The sequence below is a fragment of the Bombina bombina genome, chromosome 4 (assembly GCF_027579735.1).
Source record: "Bombina bombina isolate aBomBom1 chromosome 4, aBomBom1.pri, whole genome shotgun sequence".
NCBI lineage: Eukaryota > Metazoa > Chordata > Amphibia > Anura > Bombinatoridae > Bombina > Bombina bombina.
The window spans coordinates 965,103,973-965,126,390 of NC_069502.1; the positions used below are offsets into that span (position 1 = coordinate 965,103,973).

Below are 22,418 nucleotides of genomic sequence, written 5' to 3' on the forward strand. Positions count from 1 at the left end.
TTTCCTTAATAATCCAAATGCACGTTAAAAATCTTGTGTTGATCGAAACCGGAAGTGTAATGTATTAGTATCACTTCCGGTTTAACTGCCGATATTTTGTTAGTTTATTAGATCCTATTACATCATTTCAATAAGCGCCTGTGATGTACAATATTGTGTCTACTTCCCTCTTTTGAAGGATAGTTGGTTCCATGACCTGCTTAGTTTGCCTATTAGCTTCTCACGTAAAACCAGAAGTGATATCACTTCCGGTTATGCGATTATTAATAATTAATAATTAATTATTAAGGGAAGGGCCGAAACGCGTTGGCTAGTATATGGTAAGCCTTATTTCAATTGGATATAGGATTTATTAAGCGTTATTGCACTATTTTTTGTTTGTTTGTATTCCACAGGGACACTGGGAATTCATGCTCTATTTTTTCATTATTATATATTTTTTACAACACTATAACACAGGATTCACTGACTTTGACTCAAGTACATTTTAGACAAATCTTTAAGAAAATGATTTTTTTCTGTAGGAAACTATTCTTATCGCATATTGAATTGGAGTTTTTTTTTTATTATTTTTATTTTTCTTTCATCATTTTTTTCCATCACGTTTTCATCATAATTTCATTTTTACTGGATATTTCATCGTGTTCAATTTGTTTTTCATCACCAATTTTTGTTTTTCATCACCTTTTTTGCATCACCGCTGACACATATATTTTATATTTTTTTGGACACCGTCACATTGACATCTTTATTCACAGGAGAGACTTAATCCAGGAGTTATCTATTTGACTGAGTAACCTTTGAAGACTAGGAACACCAATTATTTTACATAGTGTAACACTTATTATACTTACTAACCACGAGCTATAATATAAGCCACTCCATTTGACTCTTTCAGAAAACAGCATTTGATTGGCCAAGTAGGAGCACTTAAGATTGCATTTTAAGTATATTATTTGTATACATTTTAATCCCCCCTCACCGGGGTTTTGCACAACATGTGTATTATGGTTATGTATTGATTTTTATGTAACATGGATCCATGTATTTTTATCTGATTTTTATAACCTTTTTATGTGACAACTTTATGTAATATTTTTATGCGATTATGTGTGACATTATATGCGATTATATGTGACATTGTTATACCATTTTTAACTAGTCACTATAAGATTATCTATTGTCTGTGTATTAATAAATTTGTTGAATACAAACTATTGCGACGTAATATCCTCTGCCCACTTTGAGGCGCTCCCCAGACTCTCTTGTTATCTGTAAACACTTTCAAGATATACTAGGTGTCTTGTCTTCCTGGGGAGCTAGTAGGATACAGGGTAGGCGCTGTGAGAAAACCACAACTTTTCAGATACTTCGTTAGTAACCAAATGTGGAAGGCAGCGGCTGCTTGCGGCATTCATCTCTTTTCAGAGCAAGATTTCTACATATGAAAGTGCAACACAATAATATCTATGCAAATACAGATCTTTGTGTGTTGTTCTTTCACAAGGAGGAATCTGGCTCCGAAAAGCGCTGAATGGCTCAAACTGCTGCCTTCTTGCATTTGGTTACTAAATGAAGTATTCGACTGCACATAACTACTGCAACATCAGCTCAGCATGAGTTTATTATCTGTATTCATCACTGCTAACCGTCTCATCTTTTGCAGAGGTCAGCAGAGTCCATTGGCTTATGCACTCCTCTAGAATCACATTTAGGTTCCTTGCTTGTACCTTTAAAAAGAGACAAGCACAACAAGCGCATTTTAATCTTGCTCTAAGGCTAACTATAGGTTTAACCGCTACAAAGAGGTTAAACACATCGTTTAAGCCAGCTCCAGAGCACCAATGCAACGAGAGCAAGCTGAACACATCTTGTGAGCCTATCACAATCCTCCAATCACCAGCTACTTCCCAGTAGTGCATGACTGAGCCTACCTGTGTATGTTTTCTAAACTAGGAGAGCAAGAGAAATGTCAATTTGATAATAGAATTAAATTTGTCTCCTAAAATTGCACGTTCTATCTGAACCATGAACGTTTCATTTTTACTTTCATGTCCCTTAAAAAGGCAGTTAACATTGAACAGTAAAATTTAGATAGAAAGGAGAGAGGAGTCAATACTACTTGAATCTAGATCCAGTGCATCCCTTGGAAAAGTATTTAAAGCAAAATAAGTAGAGAGAGTGAAAGGGACATATGGTACTGTCCCTTTAAAAGAATGGGAAAGTCGCACACAGGATATAAAAAAAAATGAATTTTATTCAAATTATACTTCAATCAGATTCTGCTCAGAGGGCCTAAACAAAACACCACAACAACATACAACTTCAAACCTATACCAGGACAAACAGAAAAACAAAAGCATATTATATTGGTATTTGTATAGGTAGCTGCACAAAAGTCCTCAAGAGGAATGACCACAGCCAACAGACTGCACTTAAGGTCTCAGTACTCACACAGTCACCAGAGGAAAAACAATGGCTTGCAAGCTTTTCATCCAGAGGTATACCTCTTAACTTGAATTCATCCGCCATTCACTTTCTCTCTCCCGGTCCGTGCCGGTTCGATGATGTGACGTAAGAGGTGGGAGTGGTAACCTCTTCACTCACTTTTCCATGATAGAGCCTGTGGAATCTTGACCTCTCTCATAGGTTGTCAGTATTTCCAGCTGTTACGCTTGGTTCAGCCTCCCCCAAATACGAAATATATAATATAATTCGGCTTCTCCAGAAATACAGTTCTGTATTCACACTCCAACAGGGACTTGTCTGATCCAACCCTCTTAGTTGTCACACTGTTTGCAGGGTATCACATGGATGTCCGGATCCTTCTCCCAGAGGCTGTTTCAAACTGGAAAGCCAAGATAGCAAACGTTTTCCAACTTTGTCCTTTGAAAGTTATGCTGGTGACAAAAGTCCCATACCAGCTTTAGGATAACACACTGAGTTGCCAATGTGTTATCCTAAAGCTGGTATGGGACTTTTGTCACAAGCATAACTTTTAAAGGACAAAGTTGATACCCTGCAAACTGACAACTAAGAGGGTTGGTTTGGACAAGTCCCTATTGGCATGTGAATACAGAATTGTATTTCTGGAGAAGCCAAATGTTTACATTAAATTTTGTATTTAGGGGAGGCTGAACCAAGCGTACCAGCTGGAAGTACTGACAACCTATGAGATAAAGCGTGTGGAATCTTGACCTATCATGGAAAAGTGAGTGAAAAGGTTACCACTCCCACCTGTTACGTCACATCATCGAATGGACCGGGAGAGAGAGAAAGTGAATGGCGGATTAATTGCTTCTTTCTTTGTCAAGTTAAGAGGTATACCTCTGGATGAAAAGCTTACAAGCTATTGTTTTTCCTCTGGTGACTGTGTGAGTACTGAGACCTTAAGTGCAGTCTGTTGGCTGTGGTCATTCCTCTTGAGGACTTTTGCGCAGCTACCTATACAAATACCAATATAATATGCTTTTGTTTTTCTGTTTGTCCTGGTATAGTTCTGAAGTTGTATGATGTTGTGGTGTTTTATTTAGGCTCTCTGAGCAGAATCTGATTGAAGTATAATTTGAATAAAATTCTTTTTTTTTTTTATATATATATCCTGTGTGCGACTTTCCCTTTCTTTAAAGGGGCAGTACCATATGTCCCTTTCACTCTCTTTACTTATTTTGTAATAACAGTGAACAGTGCTGCCCTCTCCACCCCTTTAATCCTGGTTTTGCAATTTCTGTAATGCCACATTCTTTTTCAGTCTATTTTGATATATAATATAATCTTAAAATCATTCCACTGTTAATGCGGAATAATCTGTTAGTGCTTAAAAGGGACAGTCTACTTGAAAATTTGTATTGTTTATTTTTTTTTTTTTTTTTTTTTTTTTTTTAGATAATCCCTTTATTTACCATTCCACCGTTTTCTTTTAGTATCGTATCTGCTGGAAGACTGCTTCAAGAATCCACCACATTTTTTTTGTAATTTAATACTCTAAGTATTCTGCCATTATTAGCACTCACAGAACTTGTCTCTAGTATAGAAAAGTAAGGAAAAATATGTGCCTAGCAAAGCCTAGAGAAACACACAGGCACATAGTATTTAAATTAGAAAGTAAAAATACGGTTTAAAAATGGATTATTGCTTCCATAGAAGCAATGAAATGGTTAGCGTGTTCCTCTGTGCCACAGGAAACACATAATGGTTAACAGATGTTAAAAGTAGGTTAAAGTTGGATGACACTATAGCCTGCACAGAACATCTCTGGAATAACATAAATGGAATGTTTGAATTGCAACATGTCTACTAGGAAATGAACCACACGGTCACTGAGATGTTTGTGGGAAATGAGAGTATGAACTACTATGCCAAGATGTTACAGAAAAAAAAAAAATGATTATAGTGGTGAAGAGAAGCTAAAGGGACGTGAACTCCAACATTTTTTTACGATTCAAATAGAAAATAGGATTTTAAGCAACTTTCCAATTGACTTATTTTATCCAATTTGTTTCATGTCTCTTGGTATCCTTTTTTGAAGGAGCAGCACTGCACTACTGGGAGCTATCTGAAGACATCTGATGAACCAATGAAAAATGCATTTTTTTTTCCAGCCACCAATCATCAGCTAGCTCCCAGTAATGCTTTGCTGCTCCTGAGCCTACCTAGACATGCTTTTCAACTAAGTATACCAAGAGAATTAAGCAAGTTAGATAATAGAAGCAAATTAGAAGGTTGTTTAACCCCTTAGTGACCAGACCATTTTTAAAATATTCTTACCGTTAAGGACCAGGGCTATGTTTACATTTCTGCGGTGTTTAGCTGTAATTTTCCTTACTCATTTACTGTACCCACACATATTATGTAACCTTTTTCTCGCCATTAAATGGACTTTCTAAAAGATACCATTATTTTCATCATATCAATTTACTATAAAAAAATTTGTTATAAAATATGATTACAAAAAAAAAAAAAAACACACACACACACTTTTTCTAACTTTGACCCCCAAAATAGTTTCTAAATTTTGTCCTAAATTTAAAAATACCCGATGTTTACATGTTCTTTGCTTTTTTTGCAAGTTATAGGCCAATAAGAACACGCCTGGCCACTTGCAGAGCACAGAACAAAGAGAGCAATATTTGAAAGATCAATGTGACATTAATTTCTCTACCGAGTATACATTTTTATTTTAAATATTCATAAGCAATTGCAGGCTGGGAGCATTACAGCATAGATACAGAATTAAAGTCTACTTGATATAAATTTGAATTCATAACCTAAATTTTTAGAATATAGAGATCTGGAGAATCTTTATAAAAAATAAAAACAAGGAAAAATGATACTTACATTATTTTTATTTTTCTGCTGTTCAATAGTTTCCTTTAGTGTGACTGCTTCGTTTTCTAGTGATGAAATGTGTGTTTCTTTTTCTTGAATTCTGGAGACAAATAAAAAAAAAATTGTATCAACAGATAAGTCGGAAAATAAACCATTAACAATAAAAAAAGAGCCTTTGAAAGGGCAGAAAATGACATAAGAGGAGTTTATTCAATAAAGGATGATGTTAAATTCCAAAGGAAGAGGGAAGTTCTCTTACATTATACCAAAGTAGTAGGTCTAAAAAATAAGTGCAAATGGACCTGAGTAGATAAATCTAAGTAAAACCATGAATAGCATTTGGTATAAAACAAGGACATACAGGTCAAACTCATATATATATTCTGAGATGATACAGTCCCAACATACAATTTAATGTAAAAAAAACAAAACAAAAAAAACACACCTGTGCATTTTAAAATGAGTGCTTTCTCATTTAAAAAATAAATAAAAAATAGATAATTGTATTATTGCACTATTGCATACACATTGTACATAAACCCTGCAATGGGACTAAACACACTTTAAAAAGGGACATGAAACCCAAAAGTTTTTCATGTTTCAGATAGAACATGCAATTTTAAACAACTTTCAAATTTATTTCTGTCATCAAAACAGAACTTCGCTGGCATGGAGAGAAATCATGCAAAATATTTAGTTGTTTTTTTAAAGATCTTGTATTGTAATGAAAGAGTCTGTTACACGTAAAGAACACTACATAGCAACACATTTCTCAAGATAAAATTTGTGTTTTTAAAATGATTCATTTATTTTTAAGGGCCTAGCCGTAAAGAGGAGACTTCTTTGATCATCTCACAGCAACTAGTTACTAGTAGTGCATTATTGCTCCTGAGCCTACCTAGCTATGATTTTCAATAAGATAACAAAACAGAGAAAATTAAATAACAGTAAATTAGAAAGTTGTTCAAAATTGCATGTTTTGAGTTATGAGATATATTATTATTAATATTATACACACACAACCTTTATTTCCTCCTATCAGACATATATTATATATAGCTTGATGGAACTCTGAAGCCGTGGAAAAGTACTTACATAGAGAAACAAGTTGACATATTAAGCAAAAAATATTAATCTTCATCTAAAATTTAAACTCACAATTAATTTCAAAGTTTCTAAAATGTTAAATCACTGGATAAAGAACACAATATGCAATTTATAATCTAGTTTCCTTACCTGGCTTGTAACTGTGCAATTTCAGCTTCTTTACTTTCCTATACAAAAACAAAAAAACAATTAGGTGTTACCAAACAAATATATATAATCACACGTTTACTGTATAGTTTATAACACAAATCTTTATTAAAGGAACACTGCAAATATATTTATTATATTTCAGCTACTTTCATTTGGTTTATGGGGATTTTATAGTTTGGTAAATGAACAGAGAATACCTAGCAGTGAGTTTTATGTACTTCTGCCACTGTGTATTTTCCTATACTGTCCTTATCTGCTAAATTGGTTTCTTGACACCATTAGAGACATTTCAAGGAAAACTATCCTGGGGCTCTGTAGCCACAAAATAGTTTGCAATATACTGACGATTAAAACTCTATGTCAACTCTGAGAATAAAACTCAGAGCATATAAAGAACACTTAAAAGGGATAGGAAATTCACAATTAAACTTGCAAGAATCAGATAGAGCATGTGATTTTAAGACACTTTTAAATTCTATTTTCAAATGTGATTGGCTAACTAGATGTGTTCATCTAGCTGTCAGTAGTACAATTCTGTTCCTTCAGCAAAGGAAAACAAGAGAATGAAGCAAATGTGATAAAAGAAGTAAACTGGAAAGTTGTATGTTCTATCTGAATCATGAAATAAAGTTTTAGGATTTCCTGTCTCTTTAAGTCTGTGTAAAACTCAAATGACTCGTTATCCAGGTGCTGCAGTTCACAAGGACCCCAAAAGCCCAGCTAAATGATAAAAGCAACACAGAAGCTGACAAAACATTTTGGTGGTTACATGCGACTTTTATCAGACTGAAGACCAGATGGTCAAAAATGTACGGACATGGATAGAAATCTTACAAAATCTTTGGGGACTTTTTGGGTATTTGCAATGTGAGGGTCTCCTTCAAACCCAGAACACTGCATGGCAAGATAAACAGCTCTCAAGCTAAAGATTGCAGTTCAAAAATTCTTTGAGGGATCTTACAGTACTGGCAAGACTTCGCCAGAGTGGAGATATTTAGATCGGACCCAAACACTTGAAAAAAATAAAGCATGCTGCCTGGCCCCAAAATCTTGTGGGTGTTTTTTTGCTTTTCATAATGACATTTTATGATTAAATGGAAATAAAACAGGTCGAGGTCTGTGCATATCCATAAAGGGATATTTAATTAAAAATAGTTTGCATTAAAAAATTGTTTCAAAATTGCTGGCAAGTATTTTAAAATAATTTTCAAAAGTAAGCAAAATGAATTACATAGCTAAGCTACCTGAAGCAGCCAAATTCACCCCCCTTATCAGTGTTTAGACACAGACATTGTATTTCAACTGAGTTCACAGCTTCTAGGCATGCTCCAGCAAATAATCCCTATGCACTTTTGCATTCTACTAAAACAACAATAAATATAGATACAGCCATAGAAGGAAATGTGTGGGGGAGTTAGAGTTATACAATTCAGAAACTAAAAAGAAAGTGTTAAATGGTGAGGCACTGCAGTATTAATTTGCAGGTAAAGTAATGCAAGTACATATTATATTTTGTATCTATCCAAACTTGTTTTATGTCCCTTTAAGTGGGTTGGCTGCTGTACCACTACACTGTGCTGAATTGGCTCTCTGAAGCCTTGGCTCTTTGTGCCATGTGCTTCTAAGTGCAAAAGGTCACCCCCATCCTCAAAAAACTCTCCCTCAACCCCAATTCTCCTGCAAACTACCGCCCCATATCACTGCTTCTGCTAGCTTCAAAATTCCTGGAAAAACTAGTCTTCGATCGCTTAACCCACTTCTTGTCCTCCAACTCACTGCTCGACCCCTTGCAATCTGGCTTCCGTTCCCAACACTTAACTGGGACTGCCCTCACCAAGGTTACCAATGATCTTCTTTCTGCTATAAAACGACCACTACTCAATACTTATCTTACTTGATCTGTCTGCTGCCTTTGACACCGTTGACCATCCCCTTCTCCTACGGATTCTCAGCTCCCTTGGGCTCTCTGACACTGCCCTTTCCTGGATCCACTCTTATCTCTCTAATAGGTCCTTTCCTGTCTCCTTTGCTGGCGGGGACTCCTCTCCATTGCCTCTGTCTGTTGGAATACCTCAAGGCTCTGTTCTGGGTCCTCTACTCTTCTCTATTTATACTTCCTCACTGGGTAAACTCATCAGTAGCTATGGCTTCAACTACCACCTCTATGCTGATGATACTCAGATCTACCTATCCACCCCTTCACTCTCTACTTCTGTCCTTTCTCACATCAGTGTCTGCTTATCTGGCATTTCTTCTTGGATGGCCTCCCACCACCTAAAAATCAATATGTCCAAGACTGAGCTCCTTCTAATCCCCCCCCCCCTCTAATTCTACCCCAGTTCCTAACTTTTCAATCACTGTTGGTGACACCATTATCTCCCCATCACCCCAAGTCCGCTGCCTAGGAGTTACACTCGACTCCAATCTGTCCTTCATACCCCACATCCAATTGATCTCTTCGTCCTGTCGCAACCACCTATGCAATATCTCCAAAATTCATCCGTTTCTTAATGCTGAAACTACTAAACAGCTAATCCACTGCCTGGTAATCTCCCGACTTGACTACTGAAATAACCTACTAACTGGCCTCCCTCTCTCCCGCCTCTCCCCTCTTCAATTCATCCAAAATGCCTCTGCTAGGCTAATCTACCTCTCCCGACGCTCTGTATCTGCTGCACCTCTCTGCGAGTCCCTTCACTGGCTACCCATCCACAGTAGAATTAAATTCAAAATTCTCATCCTGACCTACAAAACCCTTACCAATGTAGTCCCCCCCCCCACCTGTCCTCACTCATCAACAAATACACTCCAGCCCGCCCCCTAAGATCCAACAATGACCTGCTCCTTGCATCTTCTACCATCACCTCCTCCCATGCTAGGCTACAGGACTTCTCTCGTGCGGCACCAACCATCTGGAATGCACTTCCCAGAGCTGTCAGACTCTCTCCTAACCTTTCCTCCTTTAAACGCTCCCTAAAGGCCTTTCTGTTCATGGAAGCCTATCTCCAAATCAGTAACAAATTTATTCCACCTGCCAAACTGCTGCCCCATCTAACTCCATACTAACATCATTCTCACCTTTTGCAGTCCCCACCTTCTATTTCTCACCCTCCTACCCATCTAGATTGTAAGTTCCCACGGGAACAGGGCCATCAATTCCCCCTGTATTTGTTTGTTAAACTTTGTCTGGTGTCTTTTATATTGTATTGTACTTTTATTTTTGTACCCATGGACAGCGCTGCGGAATCTGTTGGCGCTTTATAAATAAAGAATAATAATAATTCTGTTTTGTTTGTTTTTTTTATTTATTTTTTATAAAAGGTTTCAGAATATTGATTAATCTGTACACACAATATGTGACATTTTTTCTCCACTTTCTTCAACCCTCCCTCCTCTACCTATTTACAGCCATCTTGGTACTGGCAGCTGTCTGCCAGTACCCAGTTTGCTAGAAATTTGTTGGGTTTTTTTTTAAAAAAAATTAAAAAAAAAAATTCTGTAGTGTAGCTGCCCCCCCTCAATACCCTACCCCTCTCCCAGATCTATTTCCCAACATGTATCTAACCTCTCCCTCATCTTGTGCCATAGTGTAGCGGTCCCACCCACTCCCGCCCGCTTCCGGACCTCGCAAGCAACACAGACCGCCTCCCGCCCCCCTCCCGCCTCCCTCCTATCCCTCCCATGACACTAACGATCGGCTCCATCGCTGTCCGATGCAGAGAGGGCCGCAGCGTGGCTCTCTCTGCATTGGTTGCTTACTAGAGGGTATTGCAGGATGCCTCAATATCAAGGCATTGCTGCAATACCCTGAAAGCGGATGGAAGCGATCACGATAATTTTCACAGCTTGAAACCAGGCCCGTCTTGGTCGTTAACAACCGGTTTTTGTAGGAAGTACCTGGTACCGTCCTTGGTCGTTAAGGGGATAAAATCAGATGTTCTGTCATGAAAGAAAAAATGTGGGCTTTGTGTCCCTTTAACACTACATCAAGCCTGGCAACTTGCAGAGCACAGAACAAAGAGAGCAATATTTGAAAGATCAATGTGACATATTCATTTCTCTACTGAGCATACATTTTTTTTTTTAAATATTCCTAAGCAATTGCAGGTTGGGAGCATTACAGCAACCTAGATACAGAATTAAAGTCTACTTAATATAAATTTGAATTCATAACCTAAATGTTTAGAATATAGAGATCTGGCGAATCTTTATAAAAAATAAAAAAATAAAACAAGCAAAAATGATACTTACATTATTTTTATTTTTATGCTGTTCAATAGTTTCCTTTAGTGTGACTGCTTCTTTTTCTAGTGATGAAATGTGTGTTTCTTTTTCTTGAATTCTGGAGACAAATAAAAAAAAAATTGTATCAACAGATAAGTCGGGAAATAAACCAATAACGGTAAAAAAAAAAGAGCCTTTGAAAGGGCCGAAAATGACATAAGAAGTTTATTCACTAAAGGATGATGTTAAATTCCAAAGGAAGAGGGAAGTCCTCTTACATTATACCAAAGTAGCAGATCTAAAGAAACAAGTGCAAATGGACCTGAGTAGATAAATCTAAGTAAAACCATGAATAGCATTTGGTATAAAACAAGGACATACAGGTCAAACTCATATATATATATATATTCTGAGATGATACAGTCCCAACATACAATTTAATGTAAATTGCTTTCTCATTTAAAAAAAAATTATTTAAAAAAACAAAATTTATGCTTACCTGATAAATTCCTTTCTCCTGTAGTGTGGTCAGTCCACGGGTCATCATTACTTCTGGGATATTAACTCCTCCCCAACAGGAAGTGCAAGAGGATTCACCCAGCAGAGCTGCTATATAGCTCCTCCCCTCTACGTCACCTCCAGTCATTCGAGCAAGGACCAACGAGAAAGGAGAAGCCAAAAGGGTGTAGTGGTGACTGAGTATAATTCAAAAATTTTTTACCTGCCATAAAAAACAGGGCGGGCCGTGGACTGACCACACTACAGGAGAAAGGAATTTATCAGGTAAGCATAAATTTTGTTTTCTCCTGTTAAGTGTGGTCAGTCCACGGGTCATCATTACTTCTGGGATACCAATACCAAAGCTAAAGTACACGGATGACGGGAGGGACAGGCAGGCTCTTTATACGGAAGGAACCACTGCCTGAAGAACCTTTCTCCCAAAAACAGCCTCCGAAGAAGCAAAAGTGTCAAATTTGTAAAATTTGGAAAAAGTATGAAGAGAAGACCAAGTTGCAGCCTTGCAAATCTGTTCAACAGAAGCCTCATTCTTAAAGGCCCAAGTGGAAGCCACAGCTCTCGTAGAATGAGCTGTAATTCTTTCAGGAGGCTGCTGTCCAGCAGTCTCATAGGCTAAACGTATTATGCTACGAAGCCAGAAAGAGAGAGAGGTAGCAGAAGCTTTTTGACCTCTCCTCTGTCCAGAATAAACGACAAACAGGGAAGACGTTTGTCGAAAATCCTTAGTTGCCTGTAGATAAAATTTCAGGGCACGGACTACATCTAGATTGTGTAGAAGACGTTCCTTCTTCGAAGAAGGATTAGGACACAAAGATGGAACCACAATCTCTTGATTGATATTCCTGTTAGTGACCACCTTAGGTAGGAACCCAGGTTTAGTACGCAGAACTACCTTGTCTGAATGGAAAATCAGATAAGGAGAATCACAATGTAAGGCAGATAACTCAGAGACTCTTCAAGCCGAGGAAATCGCCATTAAAAACAGAACTTTCCAAGATAACAGCTTGATATCAATGGAATGAAGGGGTTCAAACGGAACACCCTGTAAAACATTAAGAACTAAGTTCAAACTCCATGGTGGAGCAACAGTTTTAAACACAGGCTTGATCCTAGCTAAAGCCTGACAAAAAGCTTGAACGTCCGGAACTTCTGACAGACGTTTGTGTAAAAGAATGGACAGAGCTGAAATCTGTCCCTTTAAGGAACTAGCGGATAAACCCTTTTCTAAACCTTCTTGTAGAAAAGACAATATCCTCGGAATCTTAACCTTACTCCATGAGTAACTCTTGGATTCGCACCAATATAAGTATTTGCGCCATATCTTATGGTAAATCTTTCTGGTAACAGGCTTCCTAGCCTGTATTAAGGTATCAATAACTGACTCAGAAAAACCACGTTTTGATAAAATCAAGCGTTCAATTTCCAAGCAGTCAACTTCAGAGAAATTAGATTTTGATGTTTGAAGGGACCCTGGATCAGAAGGTCCTGTTTCAGAGGTAGAGACCAAGGTGGACAGGATGACATGTCCACTAGATCTGCATACCAAGTCCTGCGTGGCCATGCAGGCGCTATTAGAATCACGGATGCTCTCTCCTGTTTGATTCTGGCAATCAATCGAGGAAGCATCGGGAAGGGTGGAAACACATAAGCCATCCCGAAGGTCCAAGGTGCTGTCAAAGCATCTATCAGAACCGCTCCCGGATCCCTGGATCTGGACCCGTAACGAGGAAGCTTGGCGTTCTGTCGAGACGCCATGAGATCTATCTCTGGTTTGCCCCAACGTCGAAGTATTTGGGCAAAGACCTCCGGATGAAGTTCCCACTCCCCCGGATGAAAAGTCTGACGACTTAGGAAATCCGCCTCCCAGTTCTCCACTCCCGGGATGTGGATTGCTGACAGGTGGCAAGAGTGAGACTCTGCCCAGCGAATTATCTTTGATACTTCCATCATTGCTAGGGAGCTTCTTGTCCCTCCCTGATGGTTGATGTAAGCTACAGTCGTGATGTTGTCCGACTGAAACCTGATGAACCCCCGAGTTGTTAACTGGGGCCAAGCCAGAAGGGCATTGAGAACTGCTCTCAATTCCAGAATGTTTATTGGTAGGAGACTCTCCTCCTGATTCCATTGTCCCTGAGCCTTCAGAGAATTCCAGACAGCGCCCCAACCTAGTAGGCTGGCGTCTGTTGTTACAATTGTCCAGTCCGGCCTGCTGAATGGCATCCCCCTGGACAGATGTGGCCGAGAAAGCCACCATAGAAGAGAATTTCTGGTCTCTTGATCCAGATTCAGAGTAGGGGACAAGTCTGAGTAATCCCCATTCCACTGACTTGGCATGCACAATTGCAGCGGTCTGAGATGTAGGCGTGCAAAGGGTACTATGTCCATTGCCGCTACCATTAAGCCGATCACCTCCATGCATTGAGCTACTGACGGGTGTTGAATGGAATGAAGGACACGGCATGCATTTTGAAGCTTTGTTAACCTGTCTTCTGTCAGGTAAATCTTCATTTCTACAGAATCTATAAGAGTCCCCAAGAAGGGAACTCTTGTGAGTGGAAAGAGAGAACTCTTTTCGTTCACCTTCCATCCATGCGACCTTAGAAATGCCAGTACTAACTCTGTATGAGACTTGGCAGTTTGAAAGCTTGAAGCTTGTATCAGAATGTCGTCTAGGTACGGAGCTACCGAAATTCCTCGCGGTCTTAGTACCGCCAGAAGAGCACCCAGAACCTTTGTGAAGATTCTTGGAGCCGTAGCCAATCCGAATGGAAGAGCTACAAACTGGTAATGCCTGTCTAGAAAGGCAAACCTTAGATACCGGTAATGATCTTTGTGAATCGGTATGTGAAGGTAAGCATCCTTTAAATCCACTGTGGTCATGTACTGACCCTTTTGGATCATGGATAAAATTGTCCGAATAGTTTCCATTTTGAACGATGGAACTCTTAGGAATTTGTTTAGGATCTTTAAATCCAAGATTGGCCTGAAAGTTCCCTCTTTTTTGGGAACCACAAACAGATTTGAGTAAAAACCTTGTCCTTGTTCCGACCGCGGAACCGGATGGATCACTCCCATTAATAAAAGATCTTGTACGCAGCGTAGAAACGCCTCTTTCTTTATTTGGTTTGATGACAACCTTGACAGATGAAATCTCCCTCTTGGGGGAGAGGATTTGAAGTCCAGAAGGTATCCCTGAGATATGATCTCTAACGCCCAGGGATACTGGACATCTCTTGCCCAAGCCTGGGCGAAGAGAGAAAGTCTGCCCCCCACTAGATCCGTTCCCGGATCGGGGGCCCTCAATTCATGCTGTCTTAGGGGCAGCAGCAGGTTTCCTGGCCTGCTTGCCCTTGTTCCAGGACTGGTTAGGTCTCCAGCCTTGTCTGTAGCGAGCAACAGCTCCTTCCTGTTTTGGTGCAGAGGAAGTTGATGCTGCTCCTGCTTTGAAATTACGAAAGGAACGAAAATTAGACTGTCTAGCCTTAGGTTTGGCTCTGTCTTGAGGCAGGGCATGGCCTTTACCTCCTGTAATGTCAGCGATAATTTCTTTCAACCCGGGCCCGAATAATGTCTGCCCTTTGAAAGGTATATTAAGCAATTTAGATTTAGAAGTAACGTCAGCTGACCAGGATTTTAGCCACAGTGCTCTGCGCGCCTGAATGGCGAATCCGGAATTCTTAGCCGTAAGTTTAGTTAAATGTACTACGGCATCCGAAATAAATGAGTTAGCTAACTTAAGGGCTTTAAGCTTGTGTGTAATCTCATCTAATGGAGCTGATTCAAGTGTCTCTTCCAGAGACTCAAACCAAAATGCTGCTGCAGCCGTGACAGGCGCAATGCATGCAAGAGGTTGCAATATAAAACCTTGTTGAACAAACATTTTCTTAAGGTAACCCTCTAACTTTTTATCCATTGGATCTGAAAAGGCACAGCTATCCTCCACCGGGATAGTGGTACGCTTAGCTAAAGTAGAAACTGCTCCCTCCACCTTAGGGACCGTTTGCCATAAGTCCCGTGTGGTGGCGTCTATTGGAAACATCTTTCTAAATATCGGAGGGGGTGAGAACGGCACACCGGGTCTATCCCACTCCTTAGTAACAATTTCAGTAAGTCTCTTAGGTATAGGAAAAACGTCAGTACTCGACGGTACCGCAAAATATTTATCCAACCTACACATTTTCTCTGGTATTGCAACTGTGTTACAATCATTCAGAGCCGCTAACACCTCCCCTAGTAATACACGGAGGTTTTCTAGCTTAAATTTAAAATTTGAAATGTCTGAATCCAGTTTGTTTGGATCAGAACCGTCACCCGCAGAATGAAGCTCTCCGTCCTCATGTTCTGCAAATTGTGACGCAGTGTCTGACATGGCCCTAATATTATCAGCGCACTCTGTTCTCACCCCAGAGTGATCACGCTTACCTCTTAGTTCTGGTAATTTAGCCAAAACTTCAGTCATAACAGTAGCCATATCCTGTAATGTGATTTGTAATGGCCGCCCAGATGTACTCTGCGCTACAATATCACGCACCTCCCGAGCGGGAGATGCAGGTACTGACACGTGAGGCGAGTTAGTCGGCATAACTCTCCCCTCGTTGTTTGGTGAAATATGTTCAATTTGTACAGATTGACTTTTATTTAAAGTAGCATCAATGCAGTTAGTACATAAATTTCTATTGGGCTCCACTTTGGCTTTAGCACATATAGCACAGATATCTTCCTCTGAATCAGACATGTTTAACACACTAGCAAATAAACTAGCAACTTGGAAATACTTTTCAAGTAATTTACTATAATATGAAAACGTACTGTGCCTATAAGAAGCACAGAAAAAGTTATGACAGTTGAAAATTAATAAACTGAAAAGTTATAGCATCAAATCTTTGTAAAAACACAATTTTAGCAAAGGATTGCTCCCATTAGCAAAGGATAACTAACCCTGATAGCAGAAAAAAAATACAGAAATAAACGTTTTTTATCACAGTCAACTACAATCTCACAGCTCTGCTGTGAGTGATTACCTCCCTCAAAACAAGTTTTGAAGACCCCTGAGTTCTGTAGAGATGAACCGGATCATGCAGGGAAGACAATGAACTTCTGACTGAATTTTTCGATGCGTAGCAAAAGCGCAAAAAAGGCCCCTCCCCCTCACACACAACAGTGAGAGAGATCAGTAAACTGTCATAAATTAAATAAAACGACTGCCAAGTGGAAAAAAATAGTGCCCAAACATTTTTTTTTTCACCCAGTACCTCAGAAAATTAAACGATTTTACATGCCAGCAAAAAACGTTTAACATTAAATAAATTAAGTGTTATTAAAAAGCCTGTTGCTAGTCCCTGCAAATTAGGCTAAAGTCTTATGCAAACAGTATAATTCCAGTGAAGTGCCATTCCCCAGAATACTGAAGTGTAAAATATACATACATGACAGCCTGATACCAGTTGCTGCTATTGCATTTAAGGCTGAGTTTACATTATATCGGTATGGCAGAATTTTCTCATCAATTCCATTGTCAGAAAATAATAAGCTGCTACATACCTCTTTGCAGATTAATCTGCCCGCTGTCCCCTGATCTGAAGTTTACCTCTCCTCAGATGGCCGAGAAACAGCAATATGATCTTAACTACGCCGGCTAAAATCATAGAAAAAACTCAGGTAGATTCTTCTTCAAATTCTACCAGAGAGGGAATAACACACTCCGGTGCTATTATAAAATAACAAACTTTTGATTGAAGGTATGAAACTAAGTATAATCACCACAGTCCTCTCACACATCCTATCTATTCGTTGGGTGCAAGAGAATGACTGGAGGTGACGTAGAGGGGAAGAGCTATATAGCAGCTCTGCTGGGTGAATCCTCTTGCACTTCCTGTTGGGGAGGAGTTAATATCCCAGAAGTAATGATGACCCGTGGACTGACCACACTTAACAGGAGAAAAATAGATAATTTTATTATTGCACTATTGCATATAAATGTACATAACCCCTGCAAAAGGGACATGAAACCCAAAAGTTATCTTTCATATTTCAGATAGAACATGTAATTTTAAACAACTTTCCAATTTATTTCTGTTATCAAATTTGCTTCATTCTCTTGGTATCCTTTGTTGAAGGAACAGAAATGCACTGCTGGGAGCTTGCGAAACACTGTGGGTCTGATATTCATAACTTTGCTGGCATGGAGAGAAATCAAGCAAAATCTTTTTTTTTTTAGATCTTGTATCGTAATGAAAGAAAGTCTGTTACACATAAAGAACACTACATAGCAACAAACAAATTTCTCTAGATAAAAACAAAATTTATGCTTACCTGATAAATTTATTTATTTATTTCTTGACACAGTGAGTCCACAGATCATCAATTACTGTTTGGAATATCACTCCTGGCCAGCAGGAGGAGGCAAAGAGCACCACAGCAAAGCTGTTAAGCATCACTTCCCTTCCCATGACCGAAGGAAAAGGAGAGAAAGGAAATGACACATGGTGTAGAGGTGCCTGAGGTTTATATAAAAACTGTCTGAAAACAAGGGAGGGCCGTGGACTCACTGTGTCAAGAAAGAAAGAAATTTATCAGGTAAGCATTCTTTTTGTTTTCTCCCAAAAGAAGCCCCGAGGCAAAAGTATCAAATTTATAGAATTTAGAAAAAGTGTGCAAAGAAGACCAGGTCGCAGCCTTACAAATCTGTTCTACAGAGGCCTCGTTGTTGAAGGCCCAAGAAGCAGAAACCACCCATGTGGAATGAGCTGTAATTCTCTCAGGAGGTTGGTGTCCAGCAGTCTCATATGCCAAACGAATAATACTTCTCAACCAGAGAGAAAGAGAAGTGGCAGTAGCTTTCTGACCCTTACGTTTTCCAGAAAAGCAAACAAACAATGCAGAAGACTGACGAAAGTCCCTCCTAGTCTGCAAATAGAATTTAAGAGTCTGCACAACATCTAAGTTATTTAACAATCGCTCCTTGTGAGAGGAAGGATTAGGACAGAGAGAAGGAACAATTATTTTGTGATTGATATTTCTATCCGAAACAACCTTAGGAAGAAAACCAAACTTGGTACGAAGAACTGCCTTGTCTGCATGAAATATGAGATAAGGAGAGTCACATTGCTTGGAGGGTTTCTGAACTCTTAGCTTTGCAGACGATATAGCCAGAAGAAACAAAACTTTCCAAGATAATAACTTAATATCTAGGCATAGGCTCAAACGGAGCCTGTTGCAAAACTTTAAGAACAAGATTAAGACTCCAAGGTGGAGCAGCAGATTTAAACACAGGCCTGATTCTGACCAGGGCCTGACAAACTGGAACTTCTGCCAGACGCTTGTGTAACAGAAAAGATAGAGCAGATAACCCCTTCTCCAGGCCTTCCTGGAGAAAAGATAAGAACCATGGGATCCTTACCCTACTCCAAGAATATCTTTTAGACTCACACCAATAAAGATATTTACGCCATATCTTATGGTAAATCTTTCTAGTGAAAGGCTTACGGGCCTGAACTATGGTCCCAATGACCGATTCGGAAAAACCACGCTTAGCTAGGATCAAGTGTAAAATCTCCAAGCAGTCCGCTTCAGAGAAACAAGATTTGGATGAAGGAAGGGCCCCTGAAGCAGAAGGTGCTTCCTCAGCGGTAGTCTCCACGGTGGTAGAGACATTTCTACTAGATCTGCATTCAGATCCTGTGAGGCCACGCAGGAGCTATTAGAATCACTGACGCTCTCTCTGGTTTTATCCCAGCGATGACTCGCGGGAGGAGAGTAAATGGGGGAAAGAGATAAGCCAATCTGAAGTTCCAAGGAACTCCCAACAGCAATTGATGATCCGTGGACTCACCGTGTCTTAAGAAAGAAATTGGTGTTTTGAAAAACAGAATTTATGCTTACCTGATAAATTACTTTCTCCAACGGTGTGTCCGGTCCACGGCGTCATCCATTACTTGTGGGATATTCTCCTCCCCTACAGGGAAAGGCAAGGAGAGCACACAGCAGAGCTGTCCATATAGCTCCCCCTCTAGCTCCGCCCCCCAGTCATTCGACCGACGGTTAGGAGAAAAAGGAGAAACTATAGGGTGCCGTGGTGACTGTAGTGTATAAAGACAAAAAAAAAATGTCAACCTGATTAGGAAAACCAGGGCGGGCCGTGGACCGGACACACCGTTGGAGAAAGTAATTTATCAGGTAAGCATAAATTCTGTTTTCTCCAACATTGGTGGTCCAGCCTTGCATGGGCTTCCAAGCGGGTTTGGGCTGGGCCGCGTTACCTTCTTGTCTAGCGGCAGTGGAGTTATTAGCCGGTCCGTTCCTGAAATTGTGAAAGGAACGAAAATTAGACTTGTTCTTAGCCTTAAAAGGCCTATCCTGTGGGAGGGCATGGCCCTTACCCCCAGTGATGTCTGAAATAATTTCCTTCAATTCCGGCCCAAAAAGGGTCTTACCCTTGAAAGGAATATTAAGTAACTTAGTCTTGGACGACACATCTGCCGACCAGGATTTTAGCCAAAGCGCCCTCCGCGCTACTATAGCAAAACCTGAGTTTTCCGCCGCCAATTTCGTTATTTGAAAAGCGGCATCCAATATAAAGGAATTAGCTAACTTTAATGCGTGAATTCTGTCCATGACTTCTTCATAGGAAGTCTCTTTCTGGAGCGACCTTTCTAGTTCCTCGAACCAAAAGGACGCCGCTGAAGTGACAGTAATAACACACGTAGCTGGTTGAAGGATGAACCCTTGTTGAACAAAAATCTTTTTTAAGCAATCCTTCCAATTTTTATCCATAGGATCTTTGAAAGCGCAGCTGTCCTCTATAGGAATAGTTGTGCGCTTCGCTAGTGTTGAAACAGCTCCCTCAACCTTCGGGACCGTCTGCCATGCGTCCCTTCTAGGGTCTACTATGGGAAACATTTTCTTAAATATAGGAGGTGGGGCAAAGGGTACACCTGGCTTCTCCCACTCCTTATCCACTATGCTCGCTACCCTCTTGGGTATTGGAAAGCGTCTTCGTGCACTGGGACCTCTAAAAATTTGTCCAATTTGCACAACTTCTCTGGTACTACTACAGAATCACAGTCATCCAGAGTAGCTAATACCTCCTTAAGCAAAGCGCGGAGATGTTCTAGCTTAAATTTAAATGCTACTATATCAGGTTCTGCCTGTTGAGAAATTTTTCCTGAGTCTGAAATTTCACCCTCAGACAGCCCTTCCCTCACAGCCAATTCCGATTGATGTGAGGGTAAAATAGATAAGGCATCGTCAGCGTCTGATTGTTCATCCTTTTTTTATCTGTATTTAAAACTGAATAATCACGCTTTCTCTGAAATGCTGGCAGTTTGGATAAAAGATTTGCTATAGAATTATCCACTACTGCTGTTAATTGTTGCATAGAAATAAGCACTGGCGCGCTAGGTGTCGCCTGCGCGGGCAAAGCTGGTGTAGACACAGAAGGAGAGGATGTAGAATTATCCTCACTACCTTCATTAGATAAATTATCTTGGGCAACATTATGAAATGTAACAGAGCTGTCCTTATTTTGTTTGGACGCTATGGCACAATTATCACAAACACTCAAAGGGGGAACACATTTGTCTCTACACACACAGAACATAGGTTATCTGATGGCATAGACATGTTAAACAGATTTAGGCAGGCAAACAATGCAATAAAAACGATTTTAAACAAAAAAGTTACTGTCTCTTTAAATAATAACATTACACACTTTATTTCTGAATGTTCAAAAAACTATGAAGGCAATATCCGATTTTTATGAAATTTGGACCCCAGTGTCTTAATGCTTAGAAAGTATTGCACAGCAAATATGGAGACTCTAGCTCTTAAAACAAGCAAACCAGAGCTAATTGTTGGATTTAACCGTTTTTATACACTACAATCCCTGCTACAGTATTGCTGCAGCATTTTACCTTCCTTAGGGGTCAATCATCCACAGAAATAAGCCTTCTGGAGTCAATTTCTGAGTCACAGGACCCTCTCACATGAAAACTGCATGCACTGCCTTGAAATCAACTGCACAGCTGAAGCACCAAAATGAGGCTTTCTCCCTCAGCAAACTAGAGTGAAGGGGCCTTCCTGACTAGATTTAGGTGTCTAAAACATGCCAGATCAATAAAAAACGTTCCCAAGTGTATATGAGCTTATAAAACAGTTCAAATGCCATGATATTGTAATAAAAACCAATCGATTTTGCCCCTAACAGTGTCTACCAGCATAAAAATCAAAAAGGGGAAGCCTGTTATCTTTTTTGCTGAGGTGAAAGAAAAATGGCTTACCATTTTCCCTGAGGGGAAAAATGACTGTCATCTAGCATTAGCCTGTGTTGTTAGAAGGAGACTAGTCATACCTGAAGCAGATGAGTCTGCAAACTGTTACCCCCAACTGAAGTTCTCTTGTTTCAACAGTCCTGCGTGGTAACAGCAATGGATTCTAGTTACTTGTGCTAAAATCATATTCCTCTTAACAGAAATCTTCATCACTTTTCTGTTGTAGAGTAAATAGTACAAGCCAGCACTATTTTAAAATAACAAACTCTTGATAGAAGATATAAAAAACTACAACTAACACCACAAACTCCTCACCATCCCCGAGGAGATGCTACTTGTTCAGAGCGGCAAGGAGAATGACTGGGGGGCGGAGCTAGAGGGGGAGCTATATGGACAGCTCTGCTGTGTGCTCTCCTTGCCTTTCCCTGTAGGGCAGGAGAATATCCCACAAGTAATGGATGACGCCGTGGACCGGACACACCAATGTTGGAGAAATTATTTATTTTTAAGGGCCTAGCCGTAAAGGAGACTTCTTAGATCATCTCTCAGCAACTAGTAACCAGTAGTGCATTAGTGCTCTTGAGCCTACCTAGCTATGATTTTCGATAAGAGATAACAAAACGGAGAAAATTAAATAAAAGTAAATTAGAAAGTTGTTCAAAATTGCATGTTTTGAGTCATGATAGAGAATATATATATATATATATATATATATATATATATATATATATATATATATATATATATATATATATATATATATATATACATACAGACATACAAAGAGAGAAGCGCTCTACCAGGAACGAACAACAGCTCATC

General features: G+C 39.6%; 1 protein-coding gene across 3 annotated transcripts in view; it reads right to left on the reverse strand.

Moving 5' to 3' along the window:
* The window catches only part of RRBP1 (ribosome binding protein 1), a 176,425-nt gene that overhangs the window by 64,449 nt on the left and 89,558 nt on the right, over positions 1–22,418 (reverse strand). For all 3 annotated transcript variants that reach the window (XM_053711985.1, XM_053711984.1, XM_053711983.1), the window contains 3 exons: positions 10,837–10,927; positions 6,565–6,602; positions 5,338–5,428 (listed from right to left, as the gene is read on the reverse strand). In XM_053711985.1, the coding sequence (XP_053567960.1) occupies positions 5,338–5,428; positions 6,565–6,602; positions 10,837–10,927 (220 nt within the window). The remainder of the gene's footprint in view (positions 1–5,337; positions 5,429–6,564; positions 6,603–10,836; positions 10,928–22,418) is intronic.